Source organism: Talpa europaea (assembly GCF_964194135.1).
Source record: "Talpa europaea genome assembly, chromosome: 15".
Lineage (NCBI taxonomy): Eukaryota > Metazoa > Chordata > Mammalia > Eulipotyphla > Talpidae > Talpa > Talpa europaea.
In genome coordinates this window covers 51,317,969-51,340,499 of record NC_140083.1, presented here as the reverse complement: position 1 = coordinate 51,340,499, position 22,531 = coordinate 51,317,969, and the positions used below count along the sequence as shown (strand labels likewise).

The 22,531-nt window shown below is 42.5% G+C and overlaps 1 protein-coding gene across 1 annotated transcript in view; it reads right to left on the bottom strand.

The window, feature by feature from the left end:
• TM7SF3 (transmembrane 7 superfamily member 3) overlaps window positions 1–21,988 on the bottom strand; it is a gene marked incomplete at its 3' end in the record, with an annotated part of 29,487 nt that extends 7,499 nt beyond the window's left edge. The window contains exons 1-8 of the mRNA XM_084254769.1: window positions 21,715–21,988; window positions 16,550–16,704; window positions 12,640–12,790; window positions 11,323–11,443; window positions 10,461–10,632; window positions 4,743–4,920; window positions 1,990–2,076; window positions 490–570 (exon numbers count right to left, since the gene is read on the bottom strand). Of these exons, the coding sequence (XP_084110895.1) occupies window positions 490–570; window positions 1,990–2,076; window positions 4,743–4,920; window positions 10,461–10,632; window positions 11,323–11,443; window positions 12,640–12,790; window positions 16,550–16,704; window positions 21,715–21,796 (1,027 nt within the window). The 5' untranslated portion in view covers window positions 21,797–21,988. The remainder of the gene's footprint in view (window positions 1–489; window positions 571–1,989; window positions 2,077–4,742; window positions 4,921–10,460; window positions 10,633–11,322; window positions 11,444–12,639; window positions 12,791–16,549; window positions 16,705–21,714) is intronic.
• Window positions 21,989–22,531: the final 543 nt, after the last annotated feature.

Sequence of the window (22,531 nt, the reverse complement as noted above, 5' to 3'; positions counted from 1 at the left end):
TCTGGGAGCAGCCTGCAGACCCTCCCTGATGCTGATTCCCATATGCTGAGTTGCACCAGCTTGAGTAAATCCTTGCTTGGTATATGCAGGATTAGGTTCTCTTTTATTTCTGTTTTCAGAGAACTCAAGAAGACAGATTCTGATAATAATCTGGCCATGAAGCTATACTGTACTAGAATGGCCATGATTTTGTCAACATACCAAGATTCCTATCAATGCGAATCCCTTTAGGAAGGGAGGACACTACTGTGGGAGAGATGCCTTCATCTCTTATTCAAGTAACTAAATACTCTACCCACTTGGTCTGGTCATCTGGCTAGTGCTCAGCCAACAACACAAACAGTCTGAATAAGCAGTTTAGAAAAGATGCTTAGTTCATAGGTGGCCTGTTATTCTGCCCACATGATAGGACATTACATGATCCCAAATGGACAGAAAGAGAGGTGCATCTTCCTTTCTGAACACCCAAACAACACTGTTTCCACTTACCATCATATTCAATAGGGGTCAGTCTTGTAATCAGGATATAAAAGAAGACTCCCACGATGATAAAGCCCATAAAAAATAATTCTAGCAGCAAACCACCAGGAGCAGGAGGGAAGCAAACACAAGCCATAGTCAGGTATTCTTTTTTACAATGCAATTTAAATAGTTATATGCTTAAGCTCCCAGGTTATACACATTAGGGCATTCGGAGAAGAGAATTATCTAAAAGAATACAATATTAAAGGATTGATAGACTACATTTTCTTGTATGGGGTGAATTTCAATTGTTACAAAAGTTACTGTTAACTTCAAAAATCGTCCTAATACATTTATTCTTCCTACTTAAAAGGAGACTAGTACTTTTGTCATTGCATGTGAGCTGAAATTACAAACTAAACTCCAATTTGTTAGAGTAAAACGACTTTTGAACATGTATCAAGATTGAGGACGGCTTCTGCAACAGAGAATGTTGCAGAGATACCACAATGCAATTCAAGTGTTTTGAACTGAGTTGTATTTCCACTAGTGTATTCATTTGTTAAAATCCAAGGAACTTTAAGATTAAAATATATACATATACACAAATACATACACAGATATATATAAAATATAAAATTATGTATATAATATTCCAAGCAAAATGTGACATGACTACAGAATCTTCTTTTAATTCATTCTTTCCTATTTGGGATAAACAATCACCACTGTCTTCATCCATTGCCCACAGTTTAGCAATTAAGTCCTTTATTGTAGAATCATTCTAGATTTTGAGGAAATAAATATTCTTTACAATATTTCCTTCTCAATTAACCAAGAAAAAAAGAGTAGTAATGAAGAGAAAGGAGGAAAGGTGCTGCTACACCATTTTATTAAAGCAAGTTTACAGGGTTTTGCGAGATGAGGACTAGTTCACTCTTCCTTGATGCTTCTGGTTAATGAATTAAAAAGGATATTTTTAGTAATTGCAAACATTAATAATCTAAAAGGCAGCACAAACAAATCAAATCAATTTAGAGAGCATAATTTATTCTCTGCTCCCCAAGTTCCATACAGTGGGATTGTGGGTTCCTGTTGTACGTGGGAACTCCTAGGACTAAGCAGACATTTCAAGCTGCCTGTACAGACATCTGCAGCCTGGTTTATGTAAAAGCACACCAATCGCCATCACCAAAATTTACATGCTAGTCACACAGATGTTCTGATTTCTAAGCTGAGTGACCTTAAGTCAACTAGCACATGTAGCAATCAAGAATCTGCTGCACCCACCTAACTTTACTCCCTTTTAATAAGCAGAGTTTACCCTATGGAGAGAAAAGAAAAAATTAAAATGCAGAGAGACTCAGCAGAATCTTTACTGAAAGAACCTAGCCACAAATCTGTAAAAAGAATGGAATAAGCAACTGCTTATTCCTTACACACTCCTTACAGATAAGAAGTTCCCCAGCAGCATTTAAGAAAGAAGACCACAAAGTGATTGACCAGCAACCACACCAGACATATTACCTGTTTTCCAGAATCTGTGTCCAAAGAAACAGATGAACAGACCAAGGAGGGCAAAAAGAGTGAAGAATACTTTGGTAGATACTCTTCCTAAAAGTAACAAAAAGACAGTGGATAATACATCCATCTTGAGGCTGTATATTTAATACAATACAGTTACATGACAAATGCAAAGTGAACTGACTGATTTGTTCCACACAAGGACATCACAAATTTATTTTTTAAACACCCTGACCGATAGGAATAGGAATATCGTTGGCTGCTGCTATAGCAAAAACAGAAAACAGAGGGTATGTGCTTCCTGAGAGAGATAAGAAGCTATGCTGTGACAGGTACTGGGGAGAGGAAGTGGGAAAGAGGAGAGCGTGTATGTCTAAAACCTTTCTGTTTCTTCACAAAATAGACTGCAAGAAAAAAAAGAGAGCAAAGGGAGGGGGAACTATGGATTAAGAAATTTTAACGGGCCTCCCCTGATGGCGCAGCAGTTGAATGCTGGGCTGCGAAGCTGCCCGCAGCCTCTGCAGCACCTGTTCGATCCCCGGCCGCCGGCAAGGGTTCCACCATGGCGCGACAGACCTCTCTTGTCTAGCCCGCTGCTCCACTCAGCAGTGTGTTTCAGTCTGCCTGTTCTATTCCCCGCTCTGGCTCTGGTGAATTCTCTCACCTTCCAGCACTTCTGACGGTACCCAGTGCTTGTATAAATAAATAAATAAATCTTAAAAAAAAAACAAAACAAAAAATGAATTTTAACAAAAAAATAGATTGAGGAGAAACACACCAACTAACAACCATATATACAAACCTCATTTGAAGCCTGACTGAAACCAAAAGAAAAGGAAAAACAATTGGGATGATGACAGGGAAATGTAAGACCATATTTTGATCTGATGCCAGTAAGGAATGCTAGTATTTTTAATTGAAATCTGTGTTAATGATACCATGGTTATATATATATTTTTAATATTTATTTTATTTATTATGCACAGAAGAACTAAGGTGAAGAACAGAAGTATAGAGAGTGAGAGGATTCACCAGAGACCAAGTGGGGAACAGAACAGGTGGATCTACTGAAATACACTGCTGAGGGGGGCAGCGGGCGAGATAGGACAGGTCTGCCGCCCCATGTGGGTCAGCTCCCTGGCTGGGGCTCAAAGTCGTCCCACAGTGTCTGGTGATAGCTTGATAGCACTGAGACTTTAACCCCTGCACCACCAGGGAGGCCCCAGTTACATTTTTTTTTTTGTATTTTATTTTTTTTAATAATAAATTTTATTTTTATATTCCCCATACAATTGCAACCCCCCCATTTTGACCCCAATCCCTCCCCTCCCACCCCCTACCCCCAAAAAGTGTCTCTGGTTCATAGTTTTTTGTTGATTTTGATTTTCACTTTCTTATAATTATTCATTTTCCTGGTCCTTTATTTAAGTTTTTTAAAACAGGGCTTCTCTTTAAGATAAACACATTGAATTTCTGGGAACAAAATGACTGTCAGGGATTTGCTTTGAAAGAATACAGTGAAAAAGGAGGGCAAGGAGGTAAAGACAACAAAGTATATGTTTAAGACAATGACTATGAATCAATATTAAGGTTGAATAATTGGTATATGGAGGGTCAGTAAAATTTTCCATGATAAAATTAAATATACATACACATATTAAAGTAAAAGAGAATGTATTACACTATAAATCAAACAAATTACTACATATCTTATCCATTATATATTGCTGTGGGGAAAAGTACAGTGTTACAATGAACAATAAAGCACAATATGCCTCATGAGTCAAAGAATCCAAATCCTGTGTTTTGCCACAAGCTTAAATATATAGAGATACAGCATTCTGAAAAGTAAAATATACTCACTGAATTCACTACCATCACGACTGATGCGAGATAAACACAAAATAATATGTGAACTAAAAACAAAAAACCTATATAATTTCATGTGCAAAGTTATAAACCTATACATCTAAATACATAAGTTACTTCAGCTCTCAGATACAGAGTCCAGGAAAACCTGCCTTTCAGTAAGGAACATAGGCCAGAAGGCCAGAATGTGCAAGGTATAATACAGGCTAACATATCAATGCTTGTAAGAATGAGGAGTCAACAGAGTGATGAAACCAAAAATAAAATGCCACTTTCTGCTGAGTTTAGGCCTGTGGTAACTTGCTGTTCCATGATAACTGTTTCAAAAGAAGATCAAGTGTAAACTTTTATCAAGTACCATCATAGAGACAGCAAGGTGACCCAACACGATACAAAGTGACATGTGCAGGTCACCATGGGCAGGACATGCCACTGCATAGAAGAACCACACAGAATCCCCTATCTAGGGATTAAGAAGCTTCAGGAGAAAACACTTTGCAAGGAACACCAGAGACTAGGGCAGCGTCCACGTGACACATAACCCAGAGACAAAACATGCAGTAACTTGGGGGACAGTGAGGACAAAGGGGAGACTGAAAGAAAGCAGGAGGAGGAACTGTTCCGGGAAAGACATGTCAGTTAGATACATGTGCTTTTCTTGTCTGTCTCATCTCCCCTACTAAAACCTAAGCTCCAGGAGGGCAGGTATTTCCTCTGTAAGTTTTCACTGTCTCAGTGCTGGAACAGGAACTGCTCCAAAGGCATTGGTTGAATGAATGAATTCAGACTGGACTAACGCATATTTTAATACTCTTAAATTCGTATTAGTTGATGTAGATCTGCAAAGCCAAAGAAGAATTTTTCAAAGTTCAAATCCACGTACTCACCAAGGGAAGAACAGTTACCCTCTGATGTCACAAAACTGCAGGCATATGTGTGTGCAGGAATGTAAGCAGCAGATGTATTGAGAAGTGGGTCCCAGACTATGACATTATAAATGACACCTTGGCCCCGCAGGGAAGAGAAGGAAACACTTGTCTTGTCATTAGCTGTTAGGGTAGCCACCTGAAGCCAAAAATAATGGATAATTAGTGTTTAGATTTTAAGAAACAAATAAGCTATTCTATCATATCCCACCTCCATGTGTCTTAAATTGAAATACTCAAATTATAATTCTTACTTCAAAGATACACCAACCCATTTGACTTTGTCAAAAGATCATCCTACAGCTTGTATGTGCAACAAGCTCTTACACAAATTGCTTCTAAAGTTCTTTTAGAGTATTAAACATTAATAACTGAAATGATTGTTAAAAATAATGTGTAAAGGCTAGTTAGGACAAAGCGAAACATCTTTTCTCATCTGCTAGATGAGAGCAGATGCAATATTTATACGGATCACTACTTTTCTGGTACTTAGCACCATGCCTGTCCCAAAGTAGCTGGCCAACAAGTATTAGCTGTTACTGCTAGCTGGACGGTTAGCCAACCAAGACTGGGAACATCCCATGAGTGCTTGCACATTCTGTCTTATTTAGAAAATAAGAAAACATGAAGTTGTATTGTGCAATAGTCCTAACTTCAAAAATTCCCTCTTCCAAATTATTTTTCAGAAGGGTCATACATACAACAGAACAAACAAGCCCTGTATAGCCCTAATATATCGATGTGTTCTTACTAACAGAAAATTCAATTAAATATTAGCATTTCAAGAGTAAATAAGTACAAGCCTCTTCGACTACCTAGAAATATATTACTTAGTCTTCAAAAATGTTTTCTGGACCAAGGATTGGCCAAGTTCAATAAAATACTAACATTATCTCTTATTCTCCCAGGTTTGTATTACCAAACAGTCAACCTTACAGAAATGTCAAAATAAAAATACAAGTAGACTAAATTCCACCCCTTGAGATTTAACAGTAGTTAATATTTTACTATACTTGCTTTTCTATCCCTTCCTCCTTTTCACTCCCATCTCTGTTTTTTTTTTTTCCCCTGATGAACAATTTTAAATAAGTTACAGGTATCATGACATTTCCCTTCTGAACAGTGCAATGTATGTGTCCTAAGACAGTGCCTCACAAACTTCATGTGCATATGAGTCACTGGTGGAGTTGGGTGAAATTCAGACTCCGATTCTGTTGCTCAAAGGGCAGTTGAGATTCTGCTTTTCTAGCAAGTTCTCTGGGGATGCCAAAGCTGAGTGCCTACCTATAACACTGAGTCATAGGGCACTGAGTAGAATGTTCTGCTTACCCATGATACCTTAGCTTACCCAAGAAAGTTAATAATTTCTTATTACCCAATACACATATTCATATTCTTCCAAATGTCTTTTATGGCCTTTCTCCCCCTTAAAGTCCAACCATGTCCCATCCTGGTCTTCATCTCCAAGCTCTGTATTCCAGAACAATCCTTCTCAGCAAGATCTCCCACCCACTTCAGAGGAGACTAAGGGCAATTGTTTAATATAAGAATATCTCACAACGTGTCAGATTATGCTATTTAAATCTGTATTTCCTGTGAACAGGGACTCCTGAGGACTGAATTCAGATGAAAGCCCATAGGTGATGATGACCAGGTCAGCCTGCATCCCCAGGCATGCATGATGGGCCTGCACACCATTGGAGACACTCACTTATCACCTGTATAATGGGGAGAACATGAACAGCTCCACTCTGAAAGCAGTTTTACTTTTGCAGTTAGAATTACTCCAAGACGGTGCCTCCCTGGTGGCGCAGGGGTTAAAGATAGCACTATCAAGCTATCGCCAGCAACTGCAGCACTTTGGCTGGCCAAGGAGGTGACCCATATGGCACAGCAGACCTCTCCTATCTCACCCACTGCTCCCCTCAGCAGTGTATTTCAGTGGATCTGCCTGTTCTGCTCCCCACTGTCTCTGCTGAATCCTCTCATCTCCCCCACTGACCTCCCCACCCCTCTGGCCTACACCCCAGCTCTTGTATACATAAGTAAGTAAATCTTAAAAAAAAAGAAAAGAAAAAAAAAAAGAATTACTCCAAGGGTACTATTTAGGCATCCAGGTACTATCCTGACCTCAACTATTTTTCACATGATTTAGTTACTTGAAATCAACTGAATTGGGCCTCCCCGGTGGCGCAGCGGTTGAGCGCTGGGTTGGGAAGCTGTCCGCAGCCTCTGCAAGGCCGGTTCAATCCCCAGATGCTCCCTGGCCACCTGGGGAGGGTCCCGCATGGTGCACAGACCTCTCCTGCTGCCCGCTGCTCCCCTCAGCAGTGTACTTTAGTCCTTCTGCCTGCTCTGCTCCCCGCTCTGGCTCTGGTGAATTCTCTCACCCTCCCATACTTCTGACTGTACCCAGTGCTTGTATAAATAAATAAGTAAATAAATAAATAAATAAGAAATCAGCTGAATTATTTCACTGACAGCAACAAAAGAGGTGACTTTCTATTGTTCTTTCTAGAGTTAATAGTTTGCTTTCCTTTGCAAAGAAGAGTTTTGGCAAAATTAACAGGCAACTATAAATCAGAGACATTCTGCAGGGGAGGAGGAAGGAAAGGGATCAAAACAGGGAGGGAACAGCACAAGGGACTATGGTGATGGTGCACAGTGAATTGGTGGGGGAATTTTACAGGGACTCCACCTGAGAATGAGACACAGGGCAAGCTAGGAATTATGCAGTTTTAGGGACAGTGCAGGAGGGGACCTCTGAAGAATTTAGGGAGGCTTCAGAGATAAGGACAACCAAGGGAAAGTAACCCATTCCACTAGGAAAAACAAACATGCCAGGACCAAGGACAACATTGTTAATGCTAGTCCTGGTTTCCTTCAGGTGGTAAAGGGAGGCAGAGATTGGAGAAATGGAGAGTGGTTTAATTTATGGACACATTAGAAGGGCAGCTGTTTAACTTCAATGCAGGGATGCCCATCCAGAAGACTGGGCCATAAATTTAAAGATGCAACAAATGGGGAAAGAGAAAGCTGTTGGATTAGGAATGTGAAGATCCCCCACTCAGTAGCAAATTAAGTGAGCAACCAATCACAAAGAGACTGGTGGAGCTTTAGAATAATGAGGGAAAAAAGGTATATATTCCCTGAGACACGACTCCACTTTGGCTTCCTTGCCCCTCCCAGGCCTGGTTCCCTGGCCTGGTTCCCTGGCCTGGGAGTCCCACTTTATTTCTGTTCTTTTTCTCCTCAATAAACTTTTTCTTTTTATAAACAAACTGCCTCTTCTCGCTTGCTTGCCTGAGCGTCTGCGAAGTTCCTGCTGCGGCTTCGTGAGACACCAACCCGTGGGGGTCTAGTGGCTGGGACTCAGCGCTGCCCTGCAGCCTGGGATCTGTTCCTGGCTAGGAGACTAGACCTGACAATTCCGGTATCAAGAGGAGGAAGCATATATTGTACAAAAAGGAAGAATGATGTAAAATATATATTTTAAAAATAATTAATTAAAAAAAGAAACATTTTGGCTCACTACCTCCTTTACAAAAAGGCAGAATCAATCCAATCTTAATTATCAATTTTCATAAGTAACTTGGTGTAAAAATCTTCTCCAAATGGCAACAACTGAGAAATTTCCTTTTTCTTTCTTTTTTCAGTATCAGGATAGTCATGTTTCTACTTAGTCAACACTGTCATTGATCGTTAGTCTTTCTGATCACTGAACTCCCCCAAAGTTGGACAGTACGAGCCCCTTCAAACCCGCTTGAGGGTCGCCTTGGCCTGGCCTCCTTGGTCACTGAGTCTTGCCTTGCTGGCACATTCTGACACTTAACTAAAAGCTGAACAGTAAACTAAGAAGGCCCTGTGAAGGGAGTTCTTACATTCTTCCTGAGAATAAAAATGGTCTTGAATCGCTTCCCGGCCTTTTGGCTAAGATCAAGTGTCAAAATGGTCTTGAAAATTTCCTACCCCAAAAGTAACCAACAGATATTTCCATCAGCCTCCTAAGTTATGAACAATCAGACTGAGCTTTCTGGTCCAAGGTCCCTCGCTACACGCCACAGTGCCATGCTAGGTGACACCACACAAAGATGTCTTGCTCTGCGGCAGCCCATGCCCCTAGCAGCATCAAGAGACCCTGCTCTGACAGCTTCTTTCCACATAATCTGGAGATCTCCCAAGAAGAGTCAGAGCAGTCCAGACACACCACCCTTTCCCCCACCACTTGCCTGCAGGACAGTTTCATCTCATATGAGATAGCTGTCAGCGCCTTTTGAGACACAAGATAACATCCTACTTCCACACACAAAAAAAGGATGTGTAGCAGTGAGTCACAATTTAACATGCATAGGAGTCACCTGGGGGATCTCATAAAATGCCAATTCTGATTCAGAAGGTCTGGAGAGGCGCCTAAGAGTCTGCAACTCTGACAAAGCCCCGGGCAATGCTAATGCTGCTGGCTCAGAGCCCACAGGCAGAGTAGTAAGAATTTCTACAGTTTCAAAAGCTCAGAGAAAATTTGAGTTAGAGTACAAATATTAATGTCAATATGATTATCCTTAAAAAGTTTCTCATTATCTTGTCTCAAAACATAACCTTTGCGGGCCTCCCCAGTGGCGCAGCGGTTGAGCGCTGGGTTGCCAAGCTGCCCGCAGCCTCTGCAGCGCCGGTTTGATTCCCAGCTGCTCTCCAGCCACCGGAGGAGGGTCCCACATGGCGTGCAGACCTCTCCTGCCGCCCGCTGCTCCCCTCAGCAGTGTACTTCAGTCCTTCTGCCTGCTCTGCTCCCCGCTCTGGCTCTGGTGAATTCTCTCACCCTCCCGCACTTCTGACTGTACCCAGTGCTTGTATAAATAAATAAATAAATCTTTAAAAACGAAAACATAACCTTTGCAAAAACTTGTATCTAACAAGTTATGGAAATAGATAAAAGATGACCACTGCTTCCATCCATACCTCAAGAGCAGCTGATCACGTAAGCGACTATGACTAAAATGTAACAAACCTGACATACATTTCCTCAAAGGTCAACAGCATCTTGAGTTATCACTAGAAAAGACTCCCAAGATGAAAATAAAATGAAAGGGAGTAAGTGATGGAGCTGTTATAGAGCAACCCCGATATTAAACGGGTTCTTGGCTGTGGGTCCTCACCCGCGCGCTTTAAAGGGACTTATGAATACTCTACTACAGACACACACAAAAGGGTTAATAAAAGGTTTATTTACAAGAGAAAAAGAAATAAGGAAAATGTACAACTCAGGGAGAAAATAGGGAAATAAAGTCTTTAATGTGTCCTACCCGATCCGACGACCTGGAAACCCAAAGTCACTCTCAGAGCTGGCCAGATGCTGCAAGCTGGCGGAGAGCCAAAAATGGGGGATCCCCAAAGCCCACGTGTCTGCCTTTTGTATCCACCTGGCTGCTTAACCCCACCCTCAGGTCCCAGCCACCTTCCCTTTGGTGGTGATGGGACTTGGAGTTCCCAGTGTCTTTGGCTTTGACCTGGGGTGGGGGTGGAGTCCACAAAGCCTATATGAAATTTGCTTTGGGACATCCTTTTCCCCCTAACAGTCCCAGGAAGAACAAGAGTACAGTGAAGAACTAGCTCCTGGGAGCTTCTCCCCTTCTCGGGTCTTAAGAAGGGGCTCTAATCTGGTCACACAAGAATTGGATTTACCTTGACAGCACTGGCAGTCACCTCAGGCACTGTGGCCATCTTCTGCAGATGTTGTAGCAAGCCCTTCTGTGTGAGATCTTTCTCGGGTAGAAAGTATTGGAAGACATCATACCGTAGCCTCCACCGAGAGTCCGGGCCCATCCCAACGTCACACAGTGGAGGATCTGCGCCTCTAAAGTCAACCAACAAAACTAAGCATCAATGGTGGAGTAAGTCCAAAAGGAACCAAGAGCTTAATGCACGGCCAAGAAAAGTCACCCAATGAGAGGCACTATAGTTAAAGAACCAGGTGCTTGTGTCAGTCAGGCCTCAAGTCCACTACCAGTGTTGCCATTGCTAGCTGGGTGCACATGGGCAAGTCATTAACTGTGGTAACTTTCAGGTAGCCTCCCTAAAGGTAGGAACGAATGCCTTTTCTTCCTAAGACTATTATGATTAGGAGGTCTACCTGGTGGCGTAGGGGCTAAGTCTCAGCGCTATCATACTATCACCGCTGTGGCCTTAGCTCGATCCCCAGCCAGGGATCTAACTCACATGGCGCAGCAGACCTCTCCTGTCTCACCCGCTGCTCACCCTCAGCAGTGTATTTCACTGTCTCGCCCTCAGCAGTGTATTTCAGTGGATATACCTGTTTTGCTCCCCACTTAGTCTCTGGTGAATCCTCTCACCCTCTACACCTCTGGCCTAGACTCCAGCTCTTATATGCATAAATAAATAAGACAAATCTTTTTTTTTTTTTTTTTAAAAGGGAACTCAATTTTACTAATAAGAACTAAGGTTTTCGAGAGTGTTCATTGAATCTGCACAACAGCTAGTCAGGCTGGCCTTAAAAGTAAGTTGAGGGCGTGGGAGATGGACGTACCTCGCATAGCCTAGGTTTGCTGGGGCAAATTTAATCGTTGTTTCAAAGAAATTATATTCCAGGTAAATGTTGGGATCAATATCTAAATCAAACTCCAAATTGCAGCCTCCGGGGATAGGATCTGGATGAAAAATATGGAAGTTAATCAGCAAAGAATTCTTACCTACTCAAAACGCATGCAGAAACACAGAATATATGTAAGACCTTCCCATACAGAAGTTTAACAAATATAAATATACAGCTTCTAGTTTTATACTACCTCATGGACTGAGGTTAAAAGTGGTCAAGTTCCCTGAGGTGAAGGGCTCTGGAAGAGGGGTCAGCAAAGCCTTCCTATAAAGGGCAAGCTAGGGAATGTTTCAGGCTGGTGACCTGCTGGTCTCTGGCAGGGAGGAGGCCATGGACAATACATGACAATACAGACAAAGGAACAGGCATGGCTGGATTCTAATAAGACTCGATGTATAAGACAGGCAGTGAGTGGGCTTGACTCAGGGACTGTGCTTTGCCAAGCTCTGCTCTAGATTTAGAAAGGTGAGAGGAGACAGAGGTTCATAAGCTGGGCTCCAAGGAGGAACTCCAGGTACATCCTGAAACTGTATACTAAATACTGGGTGTGCGTATTTTCTAAGGAGAGAGAGGTTTTTATTGGATTCAGGGATCTAAGACCCCTAATGGAAACCTGTGCTTCCCACACAGGACACACTGGTCAAAACAGTTTCAAAACAGTTCCAATCCAGCCCCTCTTCTCCATCCCCATTTCACCCCCAAGTCCCAACTCAGCAATGCCTTCTCCAATCTACTCACCCTACAGCTTCTAGTTATTTTTCTAAGACATGAAATCTATGGCCTCATATCTCTGCTTACCAACTCCCTATGCATCCTCTGAGCCGACTTCACAACAGAGTGCAAACCTCCAAGTGTGCACAGGCACTTGGGCTCCGGCGCCAGTCTCCCCCACTGCTCACCATTCCCCCCAAACTCCATTCTTTTTCCATACCTTCTTGACTGAACCTTACTGCTCCTCTGCCTAGAGTAACCAACTAAAGCATTAAGGTCTGTGTCTTGCCTTTCTGTTACTGCTTCTCTATGGGCTCCTTCAATGTTTTTCAAACAAAAAATGTATTCTCCTAGCTCCTACCTGGACTTTCAATTACCATACTAACAATTCCCTGACTTCCTTGCTGTAAAAACCTTTCTGATGCAATAAACTATACTTGTAATAAACACTGTCAATAGGATAATAGCTTTCCCTAAATTTTCATGAACAAGCCCCACGTATGGAGAGTAACAAGGAGTTGAAGACAGAAAGGTTACCTCTCTTTGAGTAGGACAGTGCAATGGCTAAATTGTGGACAGGCTCAGCATCGAGAGTCTCCAAATGCCAAGTGCACATACTCTGCTCTGGTCTAAGAATGAAAACCAGTCCTTTGTCAGTGCCTGTGCTGGAAGTGTTGGGAAGGAGAGTCTGTAGTAAAGAAAAAGAGAGTCATCATGAATAGGGAGCAAAATATTTAAATTCCAGAACTTACCTTGTATGCTATGTCCTAAAGGATCTCCCCAAACAAAAAGGAATAAACACAGCCCTCCCTTAGATACTGGAGTTTCTGTCACCTCTCTGTGTGTGGGTGCGTGCGCGACACACGGACATTTCAAATATACGCTCTTTGATCAGGAATAGTGGGTGGGTGCAAAGAGATTCCCAAACTGTTCAATCCCCCCAAATTAACATTTCCTATGTCAAATAATAAAGACTCCCAGACCAACACTTAGTTCCTGCTCCCAAGGAGCTCAATTTTCAGAAATCATTTTTAAAAACTGAGCCTTACCTGGCATATTCTACACTACAAGTTAAGTGTGCCATGTGCTAAGTTTTGCTATATGGAGAGACCTGTGAAGCCACCACCATGAACAAGACTGCGGGCACTTGCTCCCCACTTCCTGCCCTTCCTAATCCTTTCTCATACTCTTCTGCTCTCCCAATCCCTAAACCCATAAACTTGGAAACATTTTGGAATAATGAAATGCTTAAAAAGTTAAAGTTTCAGAATTTCTTCTTTAAACTAAGGAAATGGGAAAAAAAAAAAGGGCGAGATGGGTTTCAATTCAACAAACATAAGGGAGAATGACCCACATTCTATCTGGGTGCTGGGAAAATTGTAAAGCCACATACAGAAGAATGAAGCTGGATCACTCACTAATCCCATACACAAAAATAAACTCCATATGGATTACAGACATAGATATAAGACTTGCAAAAATAAAACACATAGAAAAAAAATTGGCAATATATTCCATGATATTAGCGATAAAGGTATTTTGGGTGACAAGACCGCTATGGCAAGGGAACTGAAAACAAAAATAAACAGTTGGGATTATTTCAAGTTAAAAAGCTACACAGCAGGGCCTCCCGGTGGCGCAGCAGTTGAGTGCTGGGTTGCCAAGCTGCCCGCGGCATCCGCAGCGCCGGTTCGATCCCCAGCTGCTCCCCGGCCACCGGAGGAGGGTCCCACATGGTGCGCAGACCTCTCCTGCCGCCCGCTGCTCCCCTCAGCAGTGTACTTTGGTCTTTCTGCCTGCTCTGCTAACCCGCTCTGGCTCTGGTGAATTCTCTCACTCACCCTCCCGCACTTCTGACTGTACCCAGTGCTTGTATAAATAAATAAATAAATAAATCTTTAAAAAAAAAAAAAAGTCCTCAACACTTTAAAAAAAAATAAAAAAATAAAAAGCTACACAGCAAAAGAAAATGCAAGATGATTAAAATGACACTCTATTGAAAGGGACAAAATATTTACACAATATATAACTGATAAGGGATTAATATCCAACATAGATTAAAAAACATACAATTCTGCGGCCTTGTTGGTGGCGCAAGGTTTTAAGACACAGCACTATGAAGCTATCCGCAGCCACTGCAGCATAAGTTCAATCCTCGGCCAGGGAGCTAACCCACATGACACAACAGGCCTCTCCTGTCTTACCTGCTGCTCCCCTTAGCAGTGTATTTCAGTACATCTGCCTGTTCTGCTCTCCACTCTGTCTCTGGTGAATCCTCTCACCCCCCCACACCGCTGACCTGTACCCCAGTTCTTGTATGGCTAAATAAATAAATCTTAAAAAAAAAAAAACCCATACAATTCAACAATTAAAAAAAATCAGATTAATAAACAGGCAGCAGAAATGAACAGACAATTCACCAGAAGGCCAAAAGACGTGTAAAAATATGTTCATCGTTGCTTCTAATAAGAGATGCAGATTAAAGTCACAGTGAGATATATCATCCCACACCCCTGAGAAGGGCCCATATTAAAAATGCCTCCCACAAGAAGTGTTGTGGATTTAGAAAAAAGGATCCCTATTACACTGAATGTGAACTGGTGCAGTCATTGTAGAAAGCAATATGCAATTACCTTAAAAAAACTAAAAATGGAAACACTGTATAACCCAGCAATCCTATATTGGGGCATCTATCTAAAGAATATGAAATCATCAATACAAAACCCCATATGTTCCTCAATGTCCACAGCAGCATTACTTGTAATAGCCAAGGCATGAACACAGCCTAAATGTCCAGCAATGGACTGGATCAAGAAAATGTGGTCTGCTCACACCATGGAACATTACACAGCCATAAGAAAGGATGAAATGCAGACATTTTCAACAAAATGGAAAGAATATAAGAGAATTTATGTGCAGCAAAGTAAGTTGGGATGATAAAGATAAATGCATTTACATAGCAGACAATTCAATAATGTAGAACACTTCAAAAAACCAGTGAACATCAATTAACATCCTTGAGGGGTCTGAGGTTATGAGGAAGGGGGAGGGGAGAGGGAGAAGTGGATATAAGGGATGAGAAAAAAAATAAAAAGAATCAACTGTCCCGATGATCCAGAAAACCCAAAGTGCCACGTTTAATAACTAAGATTCTTTCTGCATGAAAATTTAGACCTAAGACATGGTCTAGGCCACTTGTCACGGAAGTTACATTGCCTTCACTTCCTCCAAGTTCCGTTTCTCCAGATGTAAAATTAAATATAGGAGTTCCTGTCCAGGGGCCCCAGAAGTCCCCATGAAATAGTACAGCTGCATCCATGGATAGAGTCCAGAGATTTCAGTGGACCCAAAGTCTGTGGCACCAGGAGCTTAAGAATGACTGGACTTATGCATAGGAAAGCAATAAATATACCCGACTTTTTCTCCATTCTATCGCTTCCTTTGAATGTCGTCTTTGCTGTGATATTAATAACAAGGAAATCCATGCACAATTTTCCCATGTCTCCTGGGTAAAAGCCTAAAAAGGAAGTTTCTTTTTTAATTTTGTGCCAGAAAATATTTGGCTTCCTCTGAGGAATGGGCATATTTCTTGCTTTGAAGATAGCTGTGAGATTAAACATGCTTTGCTTTTTGCTCTGCCTGCAAAGAGCCTAGACAAAAAGGTCAGACTTTTCACTTCTAGTCTATGAAATGGATATGGACACACACACACACACACACACACACACAGAATTTTAAAACCATGGTAGGGACAGGAGACAGAAATAAATACAAAATGCTTAGTCTGACAATAATATGACCGATGCCTATACAATATACAGCAAATTCCAAAATATTATAAGATCATCTGAGGACAAATAAAAGAAGCACTACTTCATACAAAGCAAAATACATTTATTAGCCTGGGGGTGGGGTCATATAGGCTACATATAAATAGATTTGTAAAAGGTTAAGATAAATGGCAGATTCTTAGCTTAAGCTAATCCAGAGAGCATTTGCAAAATCTCCCCAAGCTGAGGGTGGGGAAAGAGGTCCAGCAATGATGTGCTGCTAAAGTCCAGCACAGGGGTGGAGGACCTGAGTGTTTGTTTCCCTAAGACTCCAAAGAAAAAGCTGATCCCACAGTGGTCTTAGTAAACTTGAACATCTAAATGGCAGAACAAGGATGGAGTGCTATTAAATTGGTAAAAACCATTAACAACCTATTAGTATAAGAAAAGGAGGCAGAGGACGCCCTGCTCTCCCCTACAGCTCAGCAGCCTATCACCCCCTCTTCAACCAGAAGTCACCATGCTCAAGAAAGGCTCGAAAACACTAGTCTCTTAGCTACTCTCCATTACCTTGACAAAATTTTCCTTTAAGATATAAATTCAAGCATAAAGGGACATCAAATTGCAATGTTTATACTAAATACAAGACCCAGAAATATGGAATTTTTTGTACTTACCTTAGAAAAAGAAATGGTTGTATTCTGATACTGTGAATGTATTTGGAAAATAAGAAAAGTCACATTGCTGGAAATATGACGCAGAATAGCTTCCTTTGGAAAGGGCCTGCTGAGCTCGAAGTAGCTAAATCTTCCCACAGAAAACTCAAGAATACCTACAAAAGGAGAAATGTTTCATTAAAACCATTATCCTCTAATATCAACTTGTAGACATCACATACATGAAGGTACTAATGCAATCCTCATAAGAACCCCAGTTATATTATCTAATCTTCATTTAATATTTTTTATTGTAAAATTGATAGAAAAAAAGTTATTGGTAGTTACAATTTGATTTCTAAAAATCCGGAGAAAATTTTAATAGTTCTAAATGAAAATGGTGTCATTCCTATTTATGTAAGCAGAAAGACATTTTAATTCTATATGGAATAAAGCTCCAGCTGAATGGAGGTGAGAATATTAGGGCATTGCTAATAGAATCCAGGTAGTGAAGCTGGAAAATGTGGGGAATTTTGAAGAAAAACACGTTTTCATTTTTCAGACTGTCCCACCATCAAGATTATCTTGAACTGGAAACCACATTATATATAAAACTATTGCTAGTTCTCCATAAATGGCACTAAAAACATTTCATGAATTGTCCCTTACTTTGCGCCATCAATCCTCCACCAATCAAGCCTTAAAAATATCCACAAAGTCTGCCAAAGAGCAATATTAGTTTGTTTTCCCAGGAATTAAGGGGGTTTCCATACTTCGCTTTCCAAAGCGCACAGTTTGTTTCCTGCCTTTTCTAGTTTACCTGTTCAGTTTTGTTTTTTTTTTTTTAATAGAGGCATGTTATTTATTTATTTATTTGTTTGTTTGTTTTTTGTTTATACAAGCACTGGGTACAGTCAGAAGCGCGGGAGGGTGAGAGAATTCACCAGAGCCAGAGCGGGAAGCAGAGCAGGCAGAAGGACCGAAGTACGCTGCTGAGGGGAGCAGCGGGCGGCAGGAGAGGTCTGCGCGCCATGTGGAACCCTTCTCCGGTGGCCAGGGAGCAGCCGGGGATCGAACCGATGCCCCAGAGGCTGCGGGCAGCTTCGCAACCCAGCGCTCAACCGCTGTGCCACCGGGGAGGCCCTACCTGTTCAGTTTTTAAGTTGTTTCCTTTCCCCTCATTCTTCCTACTCCGTAAATGTTTAAGTGTTATTGGACTACTCACTCTGCCTACCAGGTATCGTGTCAAAAATGGCACAAGCAAATTCTAAGGTTATCCAAGACAATTACCACTTAGATTTGCCCCGCAGTACATCTTAGAAACTAAACTTTTGTCAATGTCCCATCCCATGGGTCTTGAATGAAAAAGTCCTGGAAGACAAGGAAGTTATGAACGCATTAACTCTTGGTCATAAAGTTTGCTTAACCTTCCGTTTTCTTAACCTTCCCACATGGAAGTGAAAATAAACCACCAATCAGATATACTTGAAGAACCAAAGCTTTTCCGGGCTTTAAAAAGACAGTCAGGAAAGACAGGACCAGAGAAATAGAAACACATTGTTTCTCAATTTATCATAAAAACATTGTATAGTTTGCTCGGTAGAGGCCTTTACATATCCCATTATAGTCATCACTATTTAATGTTCCTTGGGGCTACTGCAAAATTACCTTTTCTTTTTAAATTTCACGCTCTAGCTGTTTCTTCACCAATAAGCCTTTTAAAAAAATTCTAAAGATTATTCTAATATCCAGGTTTAAGAATTCCTAACACAACGCTTGATGAAGAAGATGAATGAGAGCCATTCTTAGTTACTATTAACCTAACTTCTGTGTGACAATACTTCGTGAATGTTATACCCTGGCTGGCCAATCGCCATTTCACAGTTTTTATAGAACAGTATTCATAGAAGATTACAACCAAGCCAGTTGTGGTCTGATCCCTGACATTCCTACCGCAGGGCCAGTCACCTAGTTAACTCAGGGTGAATGTTTAGCAAATGACGGTTGAACTTTGTGTCTTCAGGCAAGTCACTGATTTCTTCTAGGCCTAGTACCTTCCTGGTAGGGTGGCAAGAACTAGTTTGCAAAGTACTCCAAGTATCTAACAAACTGGGGAAAGCTCTGTAAACTGTCCAATGACACACAATAAGTATCACTAGTAACTTCCATGAAATTTCCAGGGTTTCAGTCTCACCTTCTTATTAAAATAAGAAGTCAGGTAGATATTCAGTACAGTCCTACAAATAAAAGAGTGGAAGGAAGGAAGAGGACTAACAAGTACAAATGCCCAGAACATTCACTGTATGTATCAAGGTGGGAAAGAAACTTCTATAGAATGAGAAGGAAAAATACTGAAAGTTAAAAAGACAACTTTTAACAGTCCAGCCTGACAGAAATTGCATTTCAAAGTTCTACTCCTAAAAACAGACCTGGCAAAAGAAGACTTGTATCCAAAATATATCTTGAAGTTAGCAGGAACTTAACTTCACCTCTAAGTCATTTGGAAAAGGATTCTTTAGAAATATTTTATGAGGCATAATGAGATCTTATGATTTGGGGAGTAGGAGGGAAACAGGAAGAACATCAAGAGATTACAGAGCAGGGCTTCCCTGGTGGCACAAGGGGTTAAGACGCAACCTATGAAGCTGTCTGCAGCCTCTGCAGCACGAGTTTGATCACTGGCCAGCCAGGGAACTACCCACATGGCACACAGCAGACCTCTCCTGACTGGCCCGCTGCTCCCCTCAGCAGTGTACTTCATCAATCCGCCTGTTCTGTTCCCCACGCTCTCTGGTGAATCCTCTCACTCCCCACACTTCTGGCCTGTACCCCAGTTCTTGTATACATAAATAAATAAATCTTAAAAAAAAAAAAATTTGGGCCTCCCTGGTGGCGCAGGAGGTTGAGCGCCACACTGTGAAGCTGTCCGCAGCCTCTGCAGTACGGGTTCAATCCCGGCTGGCCGGCCGGCAAGAATCCCACATGGTGAAGCAGACCTCTCCTGTCTCGCCCACTGCTCCCCTCAGCAGTGTATTTCGTCAGTATGCCTGTTCTGTTCCCTGCTCTGTCTCTGGTGAATCCTCTCACCCTCCCGCACATCTGGCCTGTACCCCGGTTCTTGTATAAATAAATAAATCTTAAAAAAACAAAACAAAACAAAACAAAAAGATTACAGGGCAAATGGCTAACAGGGAGCCAGGTCTTACACAAGCTATTGCTCTTCTCTCCTCTTTTCTGACACAAATATTTTTTGTGCTCTGACACACAGTAGGGGTCTCTTTTTCTAATTTGCATGCCCTTCTTCCATTTCCACACAGTCACTTTTTCTTTCTAGTAATTCCATTAAAAGAGCTGCCCAACCCTATACTTGCCCACCCCCTTCCCAATGAGTTCCTAAACTTGCAACCTTACACTGTTCTAACTCTTCCTTTTTATTATTGGGCCTCCATTGCTTGTATGATGGAATAGGAAAACAAGAAGAGCTCAGTTGCTTGGGCAGGTCTGCCAACAACCGGCTAGTTTCTCATGTGTCTTTTATTCATTTTCCTTACCCTAAGAGCTGAAAGGAAATGCAAACAGGTGTTTCATATTTCTTCACACACTCTTGATCTGCTCTCTTACTGAAAGCTCTATCAATGGCACACACCTTAGCAGGCCTAAGTGACACTGGACTCAACTATATAATTCCATGTGAATTAGTGGGTAAAAATCTGAAATAGCCAAGGATGGAAAGAGAACAGGGGCTCCAAGACAAAGGAAAACAGTTTGCATGTGAGATTTCTCTCCTATCCCTGCTGGTCACATCAGACATTCCCGCAACTGGGTCAGCTAACCTCCAAGATTCACTGAGCTTTCAAACCACTTCAATATTATGCAAGTTAGCTAAAGATGGGTAAATCCTCCTAAATTACAGCAGTTGCTCGATTTCTTCCGTTTGTAGTTATCAGAATCCTTCCATAGAAATTCAGCCATTTTGCAGGATGATCCTGCAAGTCTTAAGCCAAGGTTTTCTTAGTTTCTTCATGCATTTAATCTGACAAACGTTGAGAATGTCAGCTTTTACTATCACGAGCAGTTAAGTTCCCACATATAGTGCCATTTCCATACAGCACAAGATTGCTAAAGCGAGGCAAAAAGAATAATGAGGAGATAGCAGTGCTGCAATCACAGTCAAGAAACAGTATCTGAAAACTAGTAATTTGAGTTGCGTTCTCAAATTATTAGGAAAAATTGACTTTTGTGTAAAAATTTCTAGATATTAAGTGCTCAAACACAGAATTAGAAATAAGCATGATCTTGCCCTCAGTTTCCTCCTCTGTGAAATGAGGAAGCTAACCATCTGATAAGAGAGAGGATTAGATAACGCTGCTGTGAAAGCACGCACCAGGCAAACTCCACTGTAAGCGCCCGGCCATAAACAAGGACCTTTTTTTTTTTTTTTTTCTGTAAACATAAAACTGCCCTTTCAGCTTTGGTCTTAAATCAATGATTCTACGGTTCAGTTTGCACAGAGCTTTTCAAAGATAAGCACTTAGGAGCACAATCATATTATTCAGAAAATATTATGTTTCAGAACTGCATCTGGTCTTTTAAGCGTAAAACAAAACTAGGAATGTGCTTAAGCTCACGGAAAAACACATGACCGTCAGCCTACAGAATTAATGCTTTTTACAATTTGACAGTAACAAACCACGAACTATTGCTCAAACCCATTCTCCAGGCTCATAACCTACGATGTCAAGTCCTAGTCTACGTTCACTTTTCCTCTCAAGCTCTGCAGAACAGTAACAATTTGAAATGCATTTGGATTTCGGAGTATGAACATCCGCTGCAGCCTGGAAGGCCCTAAATCCCAAAGCCCCGGGTTCTGCCCAGAGCCTCGCTGCGCAGGGGCTCACACACACCACTTGGCAGCAAAGGGATGCTCTGGGCGTTAAATCAAACCCACTAACATGGCTGCTCCCGAAGGGAGCCCGTAACGGGTGTGCCCAGGAGTTACTAATCTCTTCCCATTTCCCCGGCTGAATTAGGAGACGGAGAGATGGGAATTTCCTTCTGCAGGAAAGGACCCTGACGCACTCTAGAAGCTTCTGAACTCTAGTGCACAGACCCCAGGGTAGATTCTGCCCTTGCAAGACATGCGAAAGCCGCTCCGGGCCGCGGCACTAAGCCGCCCCCGACCTTACCTTCGCTGGAGTTCCCGGCGGCACCAGCCATGCCCAGCTCCGACGCCAGCACCGCTAGGACGAGGAGCCCGAGCCGCCCCATGGCGGCCGGGATCCCGCACGCCCGACTGCAGAGCCCGGGAGGGGTGCGCGCGGGACCCCGCCACCTCCAGAACGCTACCCTGGGGCCCCGGCCCCGCGCGCCATGGCCCACCAGGTGCACGCCTCGCGCCCCAGCCAGCCAGCGGCTCAACAAGCCCCAAGGCAGGTCCCCTTTCGCGTCAGGACTGCCACGCCACGCCACGCCCCTTGACGTCAGCACGCGGGTCGTGGGGGCGTGACCAGGTAAGCGGAAGGCGTGGCCGGGGGCGAGGGGCGTGGTCGGAGCGAGGGGCGTGGCCGGGGCGACGGGCGTGTCCAGAGGGGCCGGCCTCCCTACGCCGCCCCACCCTAGCGCAGGCACCTAGACGTTCTAGCTAGTTCACTGATGCAACGTGTACTTCTCGGTTTTTTATTTCCTTTTTTAAAAAAGGATTATTTTATTTATTTATGCACACAAGAGCTGGGGTACAAGCCAGAGATGCAGGGGGTGAGAGGATTCACCAGAGACAGAGTGGGGAGCAGAACAGGCAGACTGACTGAAATGCATTGCTGAGGGGAGCCGCGCCAAGACAGGAGAGGTCTGCTGAGCCACGTGGGTTGCTCCCTGGGTGGCAGGGGGTCGAACTCCTGCTGCAGAGGCTGCTATTGCTTCATAGTGTGGTGCTCAACCCCTTGCGCTTTTTTGTTTCTCCTTTGCGAAAACCACGGTTAGAGTCTGTTGCGGCCTAACGTCTCC